The sequence below is a fragment of the Eriocheir sinensis genome, chromosome 3 (assembly GCF_024679095.1).
Source record: "Eriocheir sinensis breed Jianghai 21 chromosome 3, ASM2467909v1, whole genome shotgun sequence".
NCBI classification, from domain to species: domain Eukaryota; kingdom Metazoa; phylum Arthropoda; class Malacostraca; order Decapoda; family Varunidae; genus Eriocheir; species Eriocheir sinensis.
Window position 1 is genome coordinate 8,255,393 of NC_066511.1, and position 18,071 is coordinate 8,273,463.

Consider the following 18,071-nt stretch of genomic DNA (forward strand, 5'->3'; position numbering starts at 1 on the left):
CCACCCCCTCAGAAGATCCCACAGGACAAATGGGAGCTGTAAGGGCAGTGGAGTCTGCTGCCCAGGAACACAAGGCAGCTGCTCAGGCAGTGGCATCCGCTGCACGGGCCCAAGAGGCAGCTGCCCGAGCACAGGAGTCCGCTGAGGGCCAAGGAGTCCGCTGCGAGGGCCAAGGAGTCCGCTCAGGCCAAGGAGGCAGCTATGCGGGCCAAGGAACAGGCTGCCAAGGAGAAAATTGAGGTCATGAGGCTTAAAGCTAAATACTATAAATTTAAACTAGAAAATAAATAAACATACAACCAAATACTACTTCTGTTATTTCTAACATTATTAAACTATTATAAGCTTAGTTCTCATATGTATTGTAATTTGTACTTATACTGACACTGCTTTTTTTTGCATAGTTTCTGACTATACAATTAGAATTTTGACTGTGGAAAGATATACTATGGTGAAGCTTTCTAGTCTCCTTTTTAGAAAACAATCATAAGAAGGTCATCAGAAATTGTGGTTAGGAGATGAGAGACTATGCTAATGGGAATTTAAATTTATCATAATGCATTAAAAGGTAGGAAACATTACCAATGTAGGTACCACGAGGCCCTGTTGGAGGACGTTCCATCAGTCCTCATTGCTGAGAAGAGAAATGATGACATTAAGAGAAATGTATAAAATCAATGTGAAGCAAGTATAATTATTTATCTATTTTATCGATCATATCTATTTTTCCATCTCTCACCTGTTCACCCATCCGTCCCACTCCCCTACCACCTTCATCTCATTAGTGATCTTCCAATAAGTAATTAATTAAATTAGAACATAATACCAGTTTCTCTTGCAAAGATTCAACTTACCTGAAATGCAAGGTGCAGAATGCATCCCGATAAACGACCCTCATTACGGTGACCACGGGCGCATTGGCAGGTTCTTCTGCAGCATCATTTAATGGCACTGGGACTTGTGCCTCTGCACCCATTGGTTGCTCGTCATCCAGAGGAAGAGGAAGATTCCTATCCTTGCAAATATTGTGCAGCATTCCACACATGAATGATTTTGCACACCTTGAGGGGGCCTCAATCGTACCTCACCATGCAAAACATGAAATCGGCGTTTGAGTTGTCCAATTCCACGTTCAACAATACTGCGTGTAATTTTGTGAGACCTGGATGAATAACAATGGTAATTAATTGTAATTAATTGTTGTCGTTGTTGTCCTAGTGGTAATCTTGTTGAGTTAGTCTACACTTCATATGATGAGTTAGTGGTTATCAAAGTTTCAGCAAAAATATACAGGACAAAATTTGGGACTCAACTCTCAGTGGCGATTCAGGCAAATAGTAATTTAACTTTGAGCACAGGTTAAGGTTTTTAATGCATAGGGCGTTGAGTCAGATTTAGTACTAAATACACCCCATTCCCAGTGTTAGTTCTTACCAGTCTCACTGACTAAACTACTTATAAACGTTATATCACGTTATATATATATATATATATATATATATATATATATATATATATATATATATATATATATATATATATATATATATATATATATATATATATATATATACCAAGCCCAATACTATCTTTCCGAAATGAAACTTAATCCAACCTAACCAAACTTAACCTAACTACTACTAATACTGTCTACTACTACTACTAATACCACTGCTGCTGCTGCTACTGCTATCAATAATAATAATAATAATAATAATAATAATAAGACAATGTATTTACCTATTATATCGTGACTGAGGTCCAGGCAGTGGGCGAGATAAGGTGTAAGGAGCCATGTCTTGCTGGGGTACCCACTGTCTCCAAGCAAGTGACTTCCTGCTGGCACATATCCTCCGTCAAACAATCTTGACAATCCACTGCTGTTCAAGATACGTGCATCATGCACTGACCTGGCCACTTGGCAAGAATGTCCAATATTCGATAATTGGCATCAAATACAACTTGGACATTCATGCTGTGATACCCCTTCCGGTTCACATACACTTCTTCTTGATCCTCGGTGCCACAATTGGATGTGTGTGCCATCAATGGCACCTACGATGTTAGGGAAATTGGCTATAGCAAAGAATTCTGCTTTCTTTCGGTCAGCGCTGTCTTGGGTGACAGGAAAAGTTATGAACCTCTTGAGGACATTAACATCTGCAAGGGCGTCTATAGTTTTACTGATGGCTCTGCTGATGCTGGACTGTGAGGGGCAAGGTCATCACTGCTACATTGTTGCATTTTGCCAGTAGCAAGATATCTTAAGGTTATGAGAACCTTCAACTCCGGGGTGAGCGGGTTAGACCTGTTGGTATCACTCTTCAGCGCTGCCCTTACAAGGTTGGTAACAAATAATATACCTTCCCGGTCTAACCTGTACCTCTTGATGAGCTCAGCATCATTAAGTTCATTTAGAACGTCCTTTCTAAGGTAATTATTCCCTGGCTGATGTGGTTGTTGCTCTTGTGGCGCTGCCATCTTGATTGTTTACGTTCAAATCCATCGTCCTTAAGGGCTGGTGAGACAGGGTCCAGCCTGTTTTACCGCTAAGCACGATGTTAGGGCCGTCGAAAAATTTTATGTACGACGTCAGGCAAGTTAGGCACGATAGCCGCCATTTTATTTTGCTATGGACGACGGCATCGGCCTAAGACACTTTCGTGGATACCGGCCCAGGACTACAAGGTAATTGGAAATGGCTCGGCAAGTAACTTGAGATGTGAAGGTATGGAGAAATAATGTATTATGGCAGAATAGTTTTAAACTGCCCCCCCTCCAAAAAATGTTTCCCCCGTCTAATTTATTTTTAAATCTATTCATGTAATTTAAACTTTCAAGCTAAAAGTACACTATTAAAAAAGACAACCTTCTTAAAAAGGTTTTGGGTTAGTAATGTGGTGGTAATAAATATGGCAATTTTTTATCAGCATGTGCAATTTATCTTAAAATTTGCTCATGTAATGCAAATTATCATGTAGCTATTCAAGCGGAAAATCCACTCATCAGAAAAGACCTAAACTTCTTAAAAAGATTTTGAGTAACTAATGGGGTTTAGTAGTAAATATGAATTTTTTTATCAATATGTATTAGATTATTCTTATGGAAAGCATAATAATTTCTATATCTGGTTTGTCGTCCCTGCTGCATGATCAATATTTTTTGTAGAAAAATCATTGTACAATAAAATACTATAATGATCATCAATAGTTGAACCTAACAAAGTAAGAAACTTTCATCACACGGAAAGCTCACTTTTATCACTTATCACTGAACTGTAGTTCTTGAGAGAAGAAAGGGTAAATATAGGTCAAATATAACAAGGTGTGAAGTTTTCTTGGGAGTCTGAGTATGAACAGAGAGAGAACTGACAGAATTGTGAGCATGGATGAAAAGGGGAGTGAAAATGTTATTTTTACCTATGCCTCAAAAACAGGTGTGGAATGAGTCACCATAAAGATAGGTATAAGAGAGATAAACCACCTAAGAAGAGCACATAGGCTAACAAAATATTGTTCAATATGGAGGACAGCTAAAGGAATTCAATGCAGTGGTGGAATGGGCAAATTGTAATGTTTGGGCATGTGATGAAAATGTGGAGTAACTCAGTGTCATCCAAAGTGTATGACAGTCAGATAGGAGTGTGAAGTGGCTAGGGTGCCACTGGTCAAATATAATTATTGGATTGAAAAATGAGTGAGACATGGAAGGAAGGGCTGTACTGATGTTGCATAATGGGGAGATCGCAAGAGACCTTTAGTCACTCTTCTCATGGTAAGTTTGTGGAAGGAACAGACTGGAGCTATTGATGTATAAAAAAAGAAGTCAATCCTACCTATGTACAAATAAATTGCTACATAACCTAGATGTACAAATTTAGAAAATGTAAATGATGACATACATAAATTTAATTTTATGTGCTATAAGAGGAATAGGATGGAGCGACTTTTGCTAACAATATCGTGAACAGCAACTTTCCTGAGGACCAAGGTATACAAGTAATGTGTCCTGCCATTCTTAACATAATTCAGAAACTTGGTGCCACTCTTAACACAGTTCAGAAACTTGGTGCCTCACAAAGTATTTAGAGAAAATGAAGCACACAAGAGAAATGGAGAGATTCTGGGTATAACATAGAGAGGAGGGAAGTGAGCATCATGGATTAGAGAACAGACAAAGGTTGAAGAATGACCATGAAGAACAAGAATTGGACTTAGGCAGGCCACACCATCTGCAGAACTGGTAACAGCTGGCAATGAAAGTCAGTTGCAACTCAGAAATTGTAGAAGTCGGGGCAGGTGAAATTAAGAGCACCTGACAGAGAAGGATGGAGTACACTAACATCAGACAGAGAAAATGGTGAATGTTATGAAAGAACTATATCCTGCAGTGAACTAGTAATGGATGATGATGAAAAGGAGGATGTAGATGATGACAATGTTTTTAGTGGAACTGCTACAACAGCAATGTAACTGACTACTGTAAAAGCTATTTCCCAAACTACAAAAAAATAAATTAATAAATATACCAACATAAATGATGTCCCCACACAGCTCAGATTACCAGTGGTTCATCACCATCATCAAAGACAACTTCACTTCCTGCAAGGACAGAGTGGGGTGTCAGAAAAAAGCCTCAGTAAAGTATGTAACTTCTAAAATGACACAATCAGTACATTTAACTTTTTGTCTCAATCTATTAGTCCATCTCAAATATTTTACATTTTAGTTTTGGCATGTCAAATTAGTACTGCTTATTTTCTTGTTCAAGATTCACTTGTCCTATAACTCTGGTTCCTTAGAATTATGTACAAGCATTATAAGGCCATTCATATCAGCTCTCATTCTCTTCTCCATACTCCATGTCATTACATGCTACTTCTTCTTCATCGTCAAAATATCTCTCTTCTTCATCTCGTGCTCTGATGTCTAGTAGATCATAGGCATCATTGTTGTCCACTTCCCTGAGAAAGAACAGAATCTATATGTTACATTAAGTTGACAAGGTTGGCTAATGGTCACAGCCAAACCAACCCTACTTTTGCTACACCAGCAAAGTGGTATGAACTCAATATTTCTCACAACTTTTGCAGCTACATCCTATTTCAACCTATTATCCATAACTATATACCCTATCATGCTCCTTTCATTCACTCTTGTCCATTTATATCAAGGGATCAACTTTTGCTGTAAGGTGTTTTCCAAGCTCAAGTCCCTCTCAGCACAGACATCCATTAACATCCCACTTTCCAACCACATCTCCAATGTCCATGCTTACAACTTTCACATTCATATTCCGTAAGAATTTTTTCTTTCTTTCCTAAAACAATTGCACACTGGCCTATATCCTCCCAAAATCTCTTCATTCCAATCTTGCATTTTCTTCCAGTATCATTTACTGAGACACACACACTCTCCACTAGGGATGTACCGATGTATCTGTATCAATGGTATCGGCACATTTTAAGAGTATCGGTATCGGCTGATTTTCTGCCGATATACTGATACTTGAAGGAGTTTTATACAGCACATGTCAGTCGTTGCAAATAATTTTGTTCAACAGAAATTCAATTTTCTAAACTGTTGAAAAAATATCAGAAAAGTGTAATTATCTAGTATCATGATACAGGTAACTCGATTTACGCAAGTTTGGTTTACGTGTTTTTTAAATAACGCGGGGTCCAAAATCCAAATAAATGATTAATTTACACGTTTTTTTCATTTATATGCGGTATTTTATGGAGTGGCCACCAGATGTCTTATGCAACTGAACTCACACGGCGCCATGGCCACACAACAGCTCAGTTCTTCCCGCGCGCCACTTGAACAACATTACAGTACCCACGCTGCCACGCTACTCAACAATAGGGGTGGGGAGGTACCGGTACTAACGGTACCAGCTATACAGTACGGTACCGGTACCAGACTGCTCGGTACTGGTACCAATACTAGCCAGTCGCTCATGGTGTCTTTCATTTCTTCTTCACACGAGTGAGGCTGAGACTGAATGCCTGAGTGGATATCTCAGTGATATGGATATTCTCTCTCTCTCTCCACTGAATGAAGTGAATATTTTTCAATAGAAACCTACCTCTTGTTTGATTTACATTGTTTTTGATTTACGTGACCTCTTCAAGGACACAATACTCACGTAAATCGAGAGTTACCTGTACTACATAGTTTGGAATTTCCCGTGATTTAATTTTCATCACTTTAAATGATAAGATTCATATTACTTTGAATACAAGTATACAATACGTAGTATACAGTATAGCCTTTGCTTTACAGGTTTAGTACTAGTAGCTTCGGTGCGGGATTGACGGAGCCCCTCCACTTGCCAGTCACCTCATTTGCCTGCCTCAGTCAGTCAGACGGTCGCCCCGCAACAGGGCACATTGCCAGGGTCTTGGGATTTCTTCACAGTCTTCTGCCTAAATGTACGGCAATTCAGGTAAAGCTAACCTAGCTGAGTCAACTAGACCTCACGAGGCGTCTCCTCCCTCGATCGCCCCTTGTCGAAACTCATGGGGGTGTGTTAATACTTCCCTTCTATGGTGGAACAACGAGTAGTGGGTCTTTTTTTTCTTAACATTTGATACTGCCCTTTAGCTGCAGGAATTGTTCTATAAAAAGAAAAAAAAAAAAATCAGTGCACAGGTATCGGTATCAGTCAAATATTGGGGTATCGATATTAATCAAAATTTTGGTATCGGTACATTCCTACTCTCCACTCATAATCATTTTCTGTCCACCCCTCAAGGGTCCATTGGCAGCTGACAGGGCTAGTGCACTGCTCATTCCTGGAGGGACACAGGGCATTGGATCGCTGAGAAGCTAAAGGGAGAACCGTCAAAGTCCATACAGTAATAAAATGTATTATAAAAAAAGGGACAACCTTAAAAACAAATATTGACAGTACCTGCCCCCCATTAGTTACACCAAATAAAAACATCAATTATATAGAAGAGTAAAAAAAATGTGGTGTACTACCATGGCCATGTCCTGAAGGCAGGGTAGGACTTGGCTACTGTAACCAATAAGAATGGTAGAGAGCAACTATAGTCTATTCATTTGGGCAAGACCACTCATGGTAGCTTAGTCCCAGCGACTCCACTTCCCCCTTCTGGCTGGATAGCTCTGAGCGGGATGATGTAACCTACTTGTCATGTTCAGTAAACATAAAATGGTAAGTAGTGAAAATAAAATGTTAAGTAGTCAACATAAAATGGTAAGTAGTAATAATAAAATGTTAAGTAGTCAACATAAAATGGTAAGTAGTGATATGTAATAAAATGCTAAGTAGTCAACACAAAATACATATCGAACACAAACTGCTAATTAGCAGTTTGTGTTAGATATGTATTTTATGTTAACTACTTATCATTTTATTATCACTACTTACCATTTTATGATGACTACTTAACATGACAAGTAGGTTACATCATCCGGCTCGGAGCTACCCAGCCAGAAGAGGGAAGTGGAGTCGCTGGGACCAAGCTACCGTGAGTGGCCTTGCCCAAATGAATAGACTGTAGTTTCCAACAATCGATGCTTAACTTTGCATTATGCCACAACCTTTCAATACAAAAAATTTTGGTCTCATTGGCAGTGGTGTAGCTAGGCGGGGACAGTCAGGCATGGAGGGGCACTATAGAAATAGAGCTCAGGAGTGTCCTAATGCCACATAACAGGGGGGCACCCCCCCCCCCCACCATAGCTAATGTACTGCTCATTGATTACAATCCTGACACAGAACTAATATTATATGGCTTCTCAGCAATTAAACCTAGAAACTGATTACAGGATTTGTAAAATGTGTGAGGATAATGCCCCAGCCAAAACTGTGAATCAAAATTTCGAATTGTATGTAATAATCATTGATCTTTTCTGAAAAGCATATATTGTGAATGACTTACTTGTAGTCAAAATCTTTATTCTGTCCTCTTAGAAAATTATTGTATCCTGCTGAGTAGAATTCCTCCTTGAACATCTGCTTCTCCCTGGAATCAACAGCAGAATCCATCTCTACATCTTCATCATATTCGTCTTCTTCATCAGTATCCTCTTCCTCAAACATGTCATCTTCTTGATCTTTTTTTTGTTTCTTCAGTTCTTTGTGCTCACGGTTATCAATGTGATGTAGCAGTAGAGAAGAAAACCTATAAAGAACAATAGTGGTGAGAATACAGAGATTGAGGTGCTTTGGACTCGTGAAGAGAAGGGGAGGATGGTGAAGCACTGAGGAGAGCTGTTTGGGTGGAAGTGCCAGGTCATTGCCCACCAGGCAGGCCAAAGAAGATATGGAGTGTGTTGAATAGGATTTGGTAGCAATGGGCACTGGGGAGGTTGAGGAAGTGGACAAAAGTAATTGGAGGTGTATCATCGACTGTCTAACCTCATAAGAGGTTTTAGGAAAACCTAGTCTTAAAACAGATGATGATGATGATGTTAACCAACTCTCTTCCCTTAACTGCCTGTGGCCTGTGTATAAATTATTTCAACCAGAACTGGTATAAGGATTCAAATCCAATAAAAGTTGCAACATGAAATGCTTTTTATATATTTGTTGTCTGATTACCATAAAAAAAAATCATGACACGAAAGGCTACACTAGTGTGGGAGTTAATATTGATGTAGTGCAACCATATCCACATGGAGAGGTGGAGAAGGATCAGATAAATGAGGCAAAGTCATACAGAGTTAGGGTAGAGAGCAAGACAGTGATTAGGGAAATGGGAAAGGATGTGATGATTAAATTTTTGTACTTTGGGATGGTTCTGTGGAAACACTGGAGTATATAGGGAGTGGTGAGGGAGAGAGCAGTGAGGGGCAGACAAGTAATAGGTATGTTGGAGAACAAATGAAAAGATGAAGTGTCAGTATGTGGGTAAAGGTGCGGGAAAATATTGTTAAATGAGCAGGAAATACCACTTGAATCAAAAGAGGTGAGTTACCTGCTAATCTCCCTAGCTCCTACTTATGACAAACAGAATTTAGTACTTAGCTTAGAGCCCCAGAACATAGAGAGAGATGTGGGTGGAGGTATCAGAAAGTTGCCCTAGAAATGTGGTGGTTGATGAGTTCCAATAGGCTCCAAGGTGCTTTGTGGAGGCTAAGGCATGAGACATGGCATGTTCTGGTTGCTCACAGCCTTTCCTTTAAAGTATACTTCTCAAGGTATGAAAACAACTAAGTTGGAGACACAGGCATGAAGATGTTCTCACTGTGGCATCTGGTATCAGAGAGAGCGGCCTGGCAATTTTAGACTCGCCAAGTTATGAATGCCATGTCACGAGATGAATCGCTGCAGACGTTCGAAACACTTTTCACTTTGCTTCTAATTCTACTGTGGTATTGAAATACTACCACTTGTTACCTAGTTTTAATTCAGTATCACCAAATCAATAATAATAATATGTACTATACAGGTAACTCTCAATTTATGCGAGTTTGGTTTACACGTTTTTTAAATAACACGGGGTCCAAAATCCAAATAAATGTTTAATTTACACGTTTTTTTTCACTTATAAGTGATATTTTAAGGAGTGGCCACCAGATGTCTCATGCAACTGGACTCACACGGCGCCGCAGCCACACAGCTGAGCTCAGTTCTTCCCGCGCGCCACTTGAACAACAATACAGTACCCACGCTGCCACACTACTCAACAATAAGGGTGGGCAGGTACCGGTACCAGTACCGGTACTAACGGTACCAGCTATACGGTACGGTACTAGTATCAGACTGCTCGGTACCGTTACCAATACCAGCCAGTCGCTCATGGTGTCCCTCATTTCTTCCTCACACGAGTGAGGCTGAGACTGAGTGGATATCTCAGTGATATGGATACACACACACACACACACACACACACACACACACACTCGCTCCCTCCCTCCCTCCCTCCCTCCCTCCCTCCCTCCCTCACTCTCTCTCTCTCTCTCTCTCTCTCTCTCTCTCTCTCTCTCTCTCTCTCTCTCTCTCTCTCTCTCTCTCTCTCTCTCTCTCTCTCTCTCTCTCTCTCTCTCTCTCTCTCTCTCTCTCTCTCTCTCTCTCTCTCTCTCTCTCTCTCTCTCTCTCTCTCTCTCTCTCTCTCTCTCTCTCTCTCTCTCTCTCTCTCTCTCTCTCTCTCTCTCTCTCTCTCTCTCTCTCTCTCTCTCTCTCTCTCTCTCTCTCTCTCTCTCTCTCTCTCTCTCTCTCTCTCTCTCTCTCTCTCTCTCTCTCTCTCTCTCTCTCTCTCTCTCTCTCTCTCTCTCTCTCTCTCTCTCTCTCTCTCTCTCTCTCTCTCTCTCTCTCTCTCTCTCTCTCTCTCTCTCTCTCTCTCTCTCTCTCTCTCTCTCTCTCTCTCTCTCTCTCTCTCTCTCTCTCTCTCTCTCTCTCTCTCTCTCTCTCTCTCTCTCTCTCTCTCTCTCTCTCTCTCTCTCTCTCTCTCTCTCTCTCTCTCTCTCTCTCCACTGAATGAAGTGAATATTTTTCGATAGAAACCTACCTCTTGTTTGATTTACATTGTTTTTGATTTACGCGACCTCATCAAGGACACAATACTCGTGTAAATCGAAAGTTACCACAATATAGACAAACTGGAAGAATTTCCACAAATATATAAGGAACAGTATTACCCCCCCCACTCTGGAATTTGTAGCAAATACATACTTGGAATTTAGCACAGCAATCACAGATATGCTCAATGAAAATAAGCTTCATAAGAGTTGCATGTGGTGGCTTAAGATGGAATGGAGAAAGTAATGAAAATATGTATGTGAGTTTTTGTATAGGTGTAATAGCAAAGACAGAGTATAGCGGAGTGGGTGAATAAATAAAACATGAATATGTGATAGAAAGGAGTGAAGATAACTTTGTGAAGAATGTGTGCAGGCAGTATTAAGGGAAAGGATCTAAAGGGGAAACCCTCTATAAAATGGACCAATTGAGTGAGTAACTATAGGAGAAAGAGAGAGTTAGGTGCCAAAAGATTACTGGGAGTGTCGGAATATGAAAAACTGGAGAGGTTTCAGCCATAGTAAATACCCTGGAGAGGTTCCTATGAGGGGACAGGATGTCAGATATAGATAGATAGACAACAATGACTCTGCCTGCTCCCCATTACTTTAAACCCCTATCATCACAGGATATTTTTGTGATTCCCAGTTCATAAAAAAAAATCATACTAACTAATATATTTAGCAGCTATATACTGTACTTTATCAATGGAGTAACTGACTGCAACAACCATAAGACATCAACCAAAATCAGGAGGGTTAGGAAACTCTTCAAATGAACATGGCCCTTTGTAGTTTGACCTTACAACATACAATGCAGGACACTTGAAGGCAAAAAAATAATCATAATGAGGGAAGGAATGTGAAAAATTACTTTAGATTCCTCTCTCTAAAAAGAAATATATTGTGCAAGCTTTTGGGTATTTATAGATACTACTCACTTGGTCTCAGTAGTATTAGCAGCCTGATGTTTTTCCTCCCTCTCCTCCTCAGTCTGGTGCTGACCAATAAGATAGTCATACAGGAGTGGGTCTCGGCGCTCCATCTCTTGTTCACTGAAGTAATCTCCAGAGCGTCGCATTTTTTGGAGGGCAGCATATCTTCTGTTCCGAACAGTTATCCTGAAATTGAATGACTATATAAGCAAGGAATCTCTACTGATTCCAAATATTAGCATCCAATTATCAAAAGCAAAACCCTGCAGGCAAAATTTTAAATCAGCACAGAAGAGTATGGACCAAAAATCCCTCAAGAAAGTTTAAAGGCCTAATGGTCAAAATAAGAAAATTAGATGACTAAGTGACAGAGTGTGGTTCAAGAAAAATATAAGTAGTGGGTAGCAGCTTTAACTCCATTACAAAGCAAAATTAACTTACTTTGCAGTGTGCTTATTTTTATACTTCAGTGCTTCAGCCAGGAAATAGTCCACTTCCACATCACCTTCATATTTCTGGAAATAATGCAAGTGTTCTTGCTCCAAGTGTTTTCCAAACCTGCATGAAAAATTGAATTAGGCTAAAACCTTTCCACTACCCCCTAATGTTTGGTTCCTCATAATTTTTCACCTCTTTCTCATCATCATTGATTTATACTAATGATAAAAACATCTAACAAAGTATAACCGAAAAGAATAATAATTACTCTACCTGTACAAAAATTGTCCAGGTTTCTCTTCCAAAAGGTTTTCAATTATTTCTTTTCTTTCTTCATATGTGAGATCAGGTTCATATCTTTGCTGACTTTTCACTTCAATGCTGCTGGCTGCCAAGAAATTCACTAACCGATCCCTGAGTGGCAACACATAGGTGTTATCTTCCTTTGTGGTGGTGTCCTCTGGTGCTTTGCTTTCTTCCTGTGATCCCTGGGCTTCCTCTGAGGTTGGCTTTATTTGGAAGCATGTTTCTTTCTCTTCTATTTTATCCTCTTCAAATTCTCCCCACATGAGTTTACCTTTCTAACCCTAACATGGAAAAAGTAACTTGTTAAAAATAGTTCACCATATGTAACAAAAAAAAAAGGAATTAAATACAACTTCTTTATGAATTTAAATATGTATCACATGTAGTACCACAACAACTACAAAAATCAATCCTATTATTGGGAAAAGCAAGGAGCTGATGATTTCTTAGTATACAATGTGTTAAGAGCCAAAAAGACAAAAAAGGACATGAAAGGAGCAAAGTTTGTAAACGTCAAAAATGAAGGAAGACAGAAAAAGATGGAGAATATTTTGAAAGGCAAGGTGAGAGTAACTGAAGGAATGTCAGATACTTTTAAGATAAGTGCTGGAGTGCATCAGGACTAAGCCATCAGTCCTCTTTTGTTTACTGTAGTGATGGAGAAGCCATGAAGAAGTGTAGAACAGGGGACCCATGGGAGCTGCTGTATGTAGATGATTTAATCTAAACAGCTGAGACAAAGGAGTAAGTTGAGAGAAAATTTATCTATTGGAGGCAAACTTTGGAGAGAAGTTTAAAGGTGAATATGACCAAAACAAAGATAATGGTAACAGGGAAGAAAATAGAGCAAAATACAAGTGAAAAAATTTCCCTGTGGAGTGTGCGCTGGAGAAGTGGGAGTAAGTTCTACTCTTTGCACGGAATGTGATAAAAAAGATGTTCGGAACTAAGAAACCTAAACAGTAGTAGATTTCTGGTGTCCAATGTGTTTAACCTGTACAGTACTAGCGACGCGTATTCGCATCAGCGCCTATGGTTGCAGGAAATATTAGTGATGCGTATACACATCAGGCTTGCTAAACACTGTTACAGTCGATGTAGCGGGTTTATTTTTGCTACAGAGACTGCTGCAGACAATGGCAACACTACGTGAGTGCGTTTGTAGCATTGGCAACACTACCCAAGCTGGGGAGGAATCACAAGCCACCTGTGACATCAAGATCAATATCAAGACCAAGTGTAAACAATGTCGAGGCGGCCCATTCCTTTTGCCATATAGCGATAGACAGTGAGCTTGAGGTTTCTTCACCTGAAGAAGACGTGGGAGCACTCTCAGACTCTGGTTCGGACAAGGATTATGTGCCAGATGAGGATACAGGCTATATTGAGCCGCTTTTGTAACACGAGATTCTACTGTCCTGAAAATCCTACACTTATACCCCATGAAATGGTGCTCTCTGAAGTATTCTACACCTGTGTGCAACAAAAATAGGCTACCTGGCCTCTATCACTTGTCAAATCCTCCATAAACCATCGATCACGTGCAGGGGCCGTTTTCAGCCACACCGTAGTAACACTTCATGGAGTTCTCCTGCAAAAAGTAAATCTATGACATGTGTTTTTTTTATTTTTTCCACTTTTCCCATCACATGGAACATTTTTAAGCCCCCCCCCCAAAAAAATATTTAAAAAAAATTGGCCGGTACTGGGCAAGCCAAAAATACTTAAATCAGCCGGTACTGTACGGGTTAAGAAGAATCAAAGGAGGGGAACCACCAAAAGAGGAAGAGGCAGAGACGATAAAAGTGGATGGTGGTGTAATAGGAGTGGTACAGTTTTGCTATCTTGGTGATATGCTAGATAGGGAGGGTAGAGTGGAGAAAGAAGTGAGAACACTGGTAGCAACAACATGGAGGAAGTGGAGAGAAATAGCAAAACTGCTGATAAATAGGAGTATTCTGCTGGAAAACAGAAGAAAGTATTTGAAGCGTGTATCAAATCAGTATTGCTATATGGTTCTGAGACAAAGGCCTTAACAAAAAAATTGGAGGATGGGTTGGTTGGCAGTGATTGGAGTGTTGAGGTATATGGCTGGGACCACATGGAGAGATGGGGTGTCCAGTGAAGAGGTGACAAGATGTTGACTGAAGGAGCTGAGTAAAGTGCTGAGAGTAAGACAGAGGTGGATTGGGCACATGAAGAGGAGGGAGGAAGGTGAGGCAATGGGGTGAACTGTTGGGGTGGAAGTGCCAGGTAACCACCCAACAGGCAGGCCAAGAAAGGCATGGAGGCAGTGTGATGAAGAGGATTTAGCAGCACTAGACATTGGAGAGGTTGATGCAATGGGCAGAAATAGATGGAAGCATATATTCCACCATCTAACTAAAAAAGAAATAATGTGGAAATCTAACATTAAACAAAAGATGATGATGATGAGACAGTATAATTACTTCTACACTCTTTTTCATACCATAGAAAATGTTAATTTCCGCTCAACAATAAACTCGACACATGATCCAAGGCAGAGCTATTGAGCTGTTTGAAAATTATGTAACTCCTAGCTATATAGGGGGAGAGGGAGTATGGTGGTGTTATGAGAGTGACACGTGGGAATGGGAGTGTAGCCATGTTACATAACATTTTCACAACTTTTTCCCTTCATTTCTTAACTCCTTTGACCAAGAGTTGTTTATAGGTGTGGTATTGCAATTGGGAGAAATAAGTATCTCTCTCTCTCTCTCTCTTTGTTCAAATGTTTATCCATTTTCTATCTATCTAGATGGACAGACTATATGAGAGAGAGAGAGAGAGAGAGAGAGAGAGAGAGAGAGAGAGAGTTTTATCTCCCTTCCACACAGTGCCATGATTACAGCCACACAACACTCATCTATGTCTTTCTCCCAGGCATCAGCATGAACGGAATGGTTATTCACAACAGTTTTCTGCAGATGACAAGCCACAGAAAACAACTACAGCTTTATTTTCTTATATGGTAGACTGATTAGAGTATGACAAAGAGACATCACTGGATTGAAGAGGATGAGATGTGCTTACAGAATGACAAATGGGAAATAGTAAGTATTCTGCAACAGATACTTTTATTAGTATAAATTAGTTTAAAGCTATTGAAATGCTTTGCATTCTATTTTGAGTATAAAATATCTTGAAGGAATATCACAAACTAAAACCAGGAGAATAGAAACCTACTATTGTCTGTTTCATTTCATCTGTCCACCAACAAAACGGGAATTTTGATAGATGTGGCACCTGCGCATTTCTAGTTCGTGAATGTGTGAAAATCAACAGTTGTGATAGACATTCAAGCTTATTTTTCAATAATATATTTGACTGTTTATGTATATAAAAAACAACTCAGTCATTTGCATTGATAATCTAACAAGACAAGCTTGTACCAAATAACATAGTCAGATCATGCTTGAATGATCTATGGTTATTCAAATTCATTGATTGGAAGCTCATTTCAGGTATATCAAAAACATCTGGCTCTGCAAGTGCATATAAAGGGTATCTTAATAATTTACTGCATGTAAATAACAATTAATAATCAAAATAACATGAAATGATAAACAGAAACTGTTGAATGCGATGCTAGGCTATTTTGAATATTAGGCTACCCCCATGTTATTTACATGCAACACATCAAAATTCCTTACGTATAGACACATGCAGAGCCAGATATCACTTTATGTACCTGAATGAGATGAAATATGGATATGTGAAAGGCTATGAATCGTTTGAGTATGATCCGACTATATAATGTCTGATATACGAGTTCTTTCATGTGCTTGTATGGTAAATCATCAATGCAAATCAGCACGTTTGCAGTTAATATAAAAGGGCTTGAGTTTTTTTTGTAAACACAAACATTCAAATATATCACTGAAAATATACAGTTGATCTTCACGTAATCAAAAACTAACAATGCACAGGTGCCACATCTACGTTTACGAGTGGACAGATGGAATGAAACGGACTATAAGTAAGGGGTTGAGGTAGGTGTTACATGATTTCTGAACATGTATTACAAGGCGTGACAAAATGGGGAGGGGGGATCAAAAATGACCAAAAAAAGGATTCTTTAACTTTTTAATGGCCCCTACGGTTGAAAACACAAACTATTAACGTGATGTAGTTAAATTAGACTGTCAGAATTTTTTTGAGGTCAACTTCCAGGTCATCCAGTGTTGAAAATTCCCTGGTTGTTAATAAACATTCATCATTTTACATCATTCTCCCTAAAAATTTTAAATGTTTTGAATGATTTCAGCGCTGACTTTACTTATCAATCCAAAAGCTTTGGTGCCTTGTTCTTGAACATTATATTTCATTGTAGTGGCAAACTGAGAACATCGATAATACTTACTTTCAAGGCATCTCGATAAGTACAGCTAAACAAATTTCTTTAAAACAGAATATAAAGTATCTTGGAACATTTACGAAACCTTAGCCACCTCTGGCAAAGTTAATACTTACATCATGGATTTCTTTTTGGTCCTGATTCCAGTGCAGTCACAAGTGACTTCCGGAAAGGAGAAAGAATCCAATTCAGGGACCATTTTTTGTTGAAAATAGGGGATAATAATTCACGATAGCGTCGCCTCCTCTGGCGGCGGCCACGGCGACGGTATCACCGACACAGCCACAAAATAGCTCGCAGAGGGTTTAGGGTGGGGGAGCATATTTAAACTATCCCAACTGAGCTTTACGACATAACAGCTTCGCCCCCTTCGACCCCCCTTCGAACCAGGGGGGGGCTCTGCCCCACCTGGACCCCTCCTCATGTATATATACGACTTATTTCTGCGAGGAGGTATTTCTCGCAACACAGCGCCATGGCCGCCGCCAGAGGAGGCGACGCTTTCGTGGATTATTATCTCCTATTTTCAACAATAAATAGTCCCTGAATTGGATTCTTTCTCCTTTCCGTAAGTCACTTGTTACTGCACTGCATTTAGGGACCAAAAAGAAATCCATGATGTAAGTATTAACTTTGCCAGAGGTGGCTACGGTTTCGTAAATATTATCCAGTATCTCTTCCGTCGATGAAACCAACAAACTGTGATAAACGGAGAGGCTCACTTTTACTGATGAAACTGCTGTTGTTCTTGAAGGGCTGTGACGGCCTACGAGCTCACAAACCCTTTAATCATTAGGTCAGCAATCACTAGGTAAACAAGGCAATCTGTGTGAGACTTCTTCTTCTTGGGTGTTTTATGAGGCTAGTGTGAGACGGATTGTAAACAAACCTGGGCCAGCTGACAGGGGATTTGTCTTTACAACGGAACGTCTGCTTCTTCTTTTTCTTTTGACCTGTGTGGCTGTAACCCTAGAAGGAGTCACTTGTTTATACGTAGTTTTGAAAACGCGCACTTTTTTTCCCGCGCGAATCGTTCTAATAAAGGTCCTGATTGGCAGTCCATCCAGATCTACGTAGAAGGGGACGGATGACACTCATCGCTAGTCCCTTTAGCCAATACGGTCCATTCCTACCCTCCTCCCCTTCCCCCGCACCACCCTTCCTTCCTTCCTTCCTTTCCATTTCCTCCTCTCACATGACGCTGATCTCCTCACCTTTCCCTGTCCCCTTCTCTCGGAAAGTTGCATTTCCTTCCCTCCCCCTCCTCCCCTTACCGTCCTCTACTCCCTTGTCACCCCCTTCCAAGTTCCACCTCCCTTTCTCTCTCCTCCAGTCCTCCTTTATTTTTTTTTTTTTTTAGCTCAAGTTAGTAGTTAGTCAATGGATAGCCAGGATAGGCACTGAAGTATTTTTTATATTGACTAGTGACTCCCGCTACCGCAGTACCGCAGTACCGCGTACCGCACCGGGAAAGAAAAAAATGAGACCGCACTACCGCAACCGCACTACTCCGGAAAA

General features: G+C 40.1%; 1 protein-coding gene across 5 annotated transcripts; it reads right to left on the minus strand.

Annotated features, from left to right (window-relative positions):
• Nucleotides 1-2,676: 2,676 nt before the first annotated feature.
• LOC127004283 (coiled-coil domain-containing protein 97-like) lies at nucleotides 2,677-17,653 on the minus strand. Of its 5 annotated transcripts, XM_050871866.1 has the most exons (7): nucleotides 17,276-17,649; nucleotides 12,143-12,456; nucleotides 11,873-11,989; nucleotides 11,438-11,617; nucleotides 7,916-8,158; nucleotides 4,872-4,963; nucleotides 2,677-4,601 (listed from the first exon to the last, which is right to left on the minus strand). In XM_050871866.1, coding segments are annotated over exons 2-7 (930 nt in total). In that variant the 5' UTR covers nucleotides 12,439-12,456; nucleotides 17,276-17,649; the 3' UTR covers nucleotides 2,677-4,599. The 5 variants fall into 5 exon arrangements, with proteins under 5 accessions (XP_050727823.1, XP_050727819.1, XP_050727805.1 ...); XM_050871862.1 differs by lacking the exon at nucleotides 2,677-4,601 and having other exon boundaries at nucleotides 4,640-4,963; nucleotides 17,443-17,649; XM_050871848.1 differs by lacking the exon at nucleotides 2,677-4,601 and having other exon boundaries at nucleotides 4,640-4,963; nucleotides 17,276-17,647.
• Nucleotides 17,654-18,071: the final 418 nt, after the last annotated feature.